At 44.9% G+C, this 3,906-nt stretch overlaps 1 protein-coding gene across 1 annotated transcript; it reads left to right on the top strand.

Moving 5' to 3' along the window:
• Positions 1–791: 791 nt before the first annotated feature.
• Positions 792–3,632, top strand: LOC132402471 (uncharacterized). Its single transcript, XM_059985325.1, has 2 exons — positions 792–3,320; positions 3,532–3,632. The coding sequence occupies exon 1, from the start codon at positions 875–877 to the stop codon at positions 2,927–2,929; it is 2,055 nt and encodes a 684-aa protein (XP_059841308.1). The 5' UTR covers positions 792–874; the 3' UTR covers positions 2,930–3,320; positions 3,532–3,632.
• Positions 3,633–3,906: the final 274 nt, after the last annotated feature.

Raw genomic sequence — 3,906 nt, 5'->3', positions numbered from 1 at the left:
GGATAAACCACAGTTAATAAGAACCAGATCGCAGTAAGATTAACCATTTACTGTTCACTCTTCACATTAACATATGGTGAAAACTGTTGATAAAACAATACAAGATTGATACAGTATTTGTTCCTTCCTTAATATCACATTTCAAGTGTAAATACTTGCAAAGGTGACTATAACTACATTACACTAAGGTGCAGTATACAGGGAGAGTTTACCTGCTCCATTGACTACTTTAAATACACTTCCATGCAAACTATCCGCGACTCTTTAACTAACGAAAGCATAAACATTATCTACCGACGTTACCTCTAACAGGATCAGGAGATAATGTTTATGCTTTCGTTAGTTAAAGAGTCGCGGATAGTTTGCATGGAAGTGTATTTAAAGTAGTCAATGGAGCAGGTAAACTCTCCCTGTATACTGAATATTTTCGCTTAGTGATTCATTCAATAGTATTTTCTAGTTAGAATTAGAAGTGTTTAAAGTGTATTCATTGCATGTAAAATATATCGGCATGCGATGACGTCACATCCGGTTTCGCCGCGTCTTGTGGGAAAACACCGGTTTGAAATTAGCGCGAGGGTGGGGGCTTTCCACGAGGCTCACCTGAGCACAAGCAGTTTTGCAGGCATGAGAAATCACAGTGAGAGCAACGCTGTAAGTTAATAGATAATCGATATATTGAACTAAGATGTTAATAGTGATCCTGTTAGAGGTAACGACGGTAGATAATGTTTATGCTTTCGTTAGTTAAAGAGTCGCGGATAGCAGCGACAAGGGCAGTAAACCGACATCAAGTAAGTCCGCACAGGCAAGAGCCAAGGCAGAAGCCGCCAAGGTGCGACTGCATTACGCCAAACAAGAAGCAGTTTTGAAAATGAAACTGGCCACCAAAGAAGCCGAAATCCAGAAAGAAAGGGCCGCCAGAGAAGCCGAAAGGGCCGCCAGACAAAGAGAAGAGGCTGCCAGAGAAGCCGAAATCCAGAAAGAAAGGGCCGCCAGACAAAGAGAAGAGGCTGCCAGAGAAGCCGAAATCCAGAAAGAAAGGGCCGCCAGACAAAGAGAAGAGGCCGCCAGAGAAGCCGAAACCCAGTTGGAAATGACAAAAATATCGACAGAGTTGCAAGTGCTGCAGCTAGAAAGAGAAGAAGCTGCTGCCATGGCGGAAGCAAAGTACATAGAAGAAGCTGAAGGGTCGCGTGATCTGACCGCAGCAAGATCTACTTTAGAAAGGACCAGACTGGAACGCACAAGCGACTATGTACAATCTCAAATAGACAGGCAGGCTCGTCTCCCCTCTCCATACGTATTTGATAACTTCCCCAGCTACGAGGAACCTCAGAGAGTCACGATTGCATCACATCCATACGAGGAAGGAAATTTACCCTCACGGCTCCGTGATGAAGTCAAGAATGAAAGAACCGACAACGCTCCTTCACCCCCACAACAGGACGGCGGGGAGGGAGAGGTTCACTCCGGGACAACAATTGTCAGCTCGAACTGTACAGAAGTTTGCGGTCAAACTCAGTCAAGCCGTTCTTGTTCCGAGATCTGCCTCACTAAGGTGTACCCTAAAGGAGCCAAAGACAAGGCCATCAAAGCCTATGTGATTCTGGACGATCAGAGCAATCGTTCACTAGTCAGTCCAGAGTTCTTTAAATTGTTCAACGTTGAGAGTGAGCGGTTCCCATACTACCTCAAAACTTGCTCAGGCAACATGGAAACCCAAGGAAGGAAGGCAGAAGGCATCCAGATCGAGTCCCTGGATGGTAAAGTCGTCATCTGTCTCCCTCCGCTCTTAGAGTGCAATGAAATCATGAATAACCGCGCTGGGATCCCGACACCAAGTGCGGTGCTACACCAGCCGCATCTCCACCACATCGCCAAACACATCCCAGAACTGGATCCGAAAGCAGAAATACTCCTGCTATTAGGAAGAGACGTTATCCAGGTACACAAGGTTAGGCAGCAGATCAATGGACCACTCAACGCCCCCTTCGCGCAACGTCTGGATCTGGGCTGGGTGGTGATAGGAGAGGTGTGTCTCGGTGACGTACACAAACCGATGGTTAACACACTCAAGACCAATGTGCTAGAGAGTGGCCGCCATTCAATCTTTCAACCCTGCCCGAGTGTCCCGTGCATCAAAGAAGCACAACAAGGCGTTAACAAGCGCGAGGCAAGCGACGAGTCGCTAGGCCAGTCAGTCTTCGCTCTAACGAAGTATGACAACAAACTTGCACAATCAGCTCAAGATACCATTTCTTTAAAAACCGAAGACACCAAGGTCTTCAGAGATGAAGCAAATAATGGGGTTGCCCCATTGCCTATCAGAGAACCATGCCAGCGCTCACCAGATAACAAAGAGCAGGCAGTCAAACGGTTCACGTCCTTACGGAAAACCCGGAAAAGGAAACCTGAGATACAGCAACGCACCCGATTGGCCCACGAGGTACTGTGCACCCTAATGGCAGAGGTCACAGCCATTATAAACGCACAATCATTCCTACCTGTGTCTTCTGACCCAGAAAACCCCTTTATACTTTCGCCATCAACGCTCCTTACGCAGAAGGCAGGAGCACCTCCTCCACCAGGAGACTTCTCAGACAAGGATTTGTACACAAAGCAATGGAGACAAGTCCAGGCTCTGGCAAATCAGTTCTGGTCCCGCTGGAGACAAAAATATCTACCTTTGTTGCAACAGAGACAAAAGTGGACAGAACCCCGAAGGAATCTTCAAGTTGGAGACTTAGTCCTGCTCAGGGACAAGCAAGTCGCTCGCAACAGCTGGCCAACTGCCAGAATCACTGCTACATTCCCTAGCGGGGATGGACATGTCAGGAAGATCGAATTGAAGACTACCGACCAAGGCGATGTGAAAATTTACCAAGGGCCAGTTACAGAAGTTATTCTACTTCTACCCAATGACTGATTAAGAGACTAAGTTTCGTACTCTGCTCATTGTGACCTTACGAAGGTCAAGCGGGGAGTGTGCTGTCTTTACGACAGTTATTTAGTTTATAATATTTTCGCTTAGTAATTCATTCAATAGTATTTTCTAGTTAGAATTAGAAGTGTTTAAAGTGTATTCATTGCATGTAAAATATATCGGCATGCGATGACGTCACATCCGGTTTCGCCGCGTCTTGTGGGAAAACACCGGTTTGAAATTAGCGCGAGGGTGGGGGCTTTCCACGAGGCTCACCTGAGCACAAGCAGTTTTGCAGGCATGAGAAATCACAGTGAGAGCAACGCTGTAAGTTAATAGATAATCGATATATTGAACTAAGATATTAATGCTGATCCTGTTAGAGGTAACGACGGTAGATAATGTTTATGCTTTCGTTAGTTAAAGAGTCGCGGATAGTTTGCATGGAAGTGTATTTAAAGTAGTCAATGGAGCAGGTAAACTCTCCCTGTATACTGCACCTTAGTGTAATGTAGTTATAGTCACCTTTGCAAGTATTTACACTTGAAATGTGATATTAAGGAAGGAACAATTACTGTATCAATCTTGTATTGTTTTATCAACAGTTTTCACCATATGTTAATGTGAAGAGTGAACAGTAAATGGTTAATCTTACTGCGATCTGGTTCTTATTAACTGTGGTTTATCCGGACGTTAAATTCGGCGTTTCGTTACACCCGAAGGAGAACGTGACAGAACCATTCATTAATGAGATTTGGGCAATGCTGGTAAAGTCTGCATCTGTTACTCATTATAAATTGCCCTTGAGAAAATGACGGTGATCTGCATTTTACAACAACAAGAGGAGTTAGACCCAGAAGTAGAGAAAGAATGGTGATAGCTTTCCAAGTTTGGATCAGTTGCTAGATTGATTTGTACCAGTACTTTTGGGAAGGAGATAACAGGAGGGGAAGTGATGACATTGGTGTAATATAATTGAA

Source organism: Hypanus sabinus, chromosome 12, assembly GCF_030144855.1.
Source record: "Hypanus sabinus isolate sHypSab1 chromosome 12, sHypSab1.hap1, whole genome shotgun sequence".
NCBI classification, from domain to species: Eukaryota; Metazoa; Chordata; class Chondrichthyes; order Myliobatiformes; family Dasyatidae; genus Hypanus; species Hypanus sabinus.
This window is presented reverse-complemented; position numbering and strand designations above follow the sequence as displayed.

Coding starts and splice junctions, on each gene's coding strand:
- LOC132402471 (XM_059985325.1), top strand. CDS start 875: ATGAAACTGGCCACCAAAGAAGCCGAAATCCAGAAAGAAAGGGCCGCC.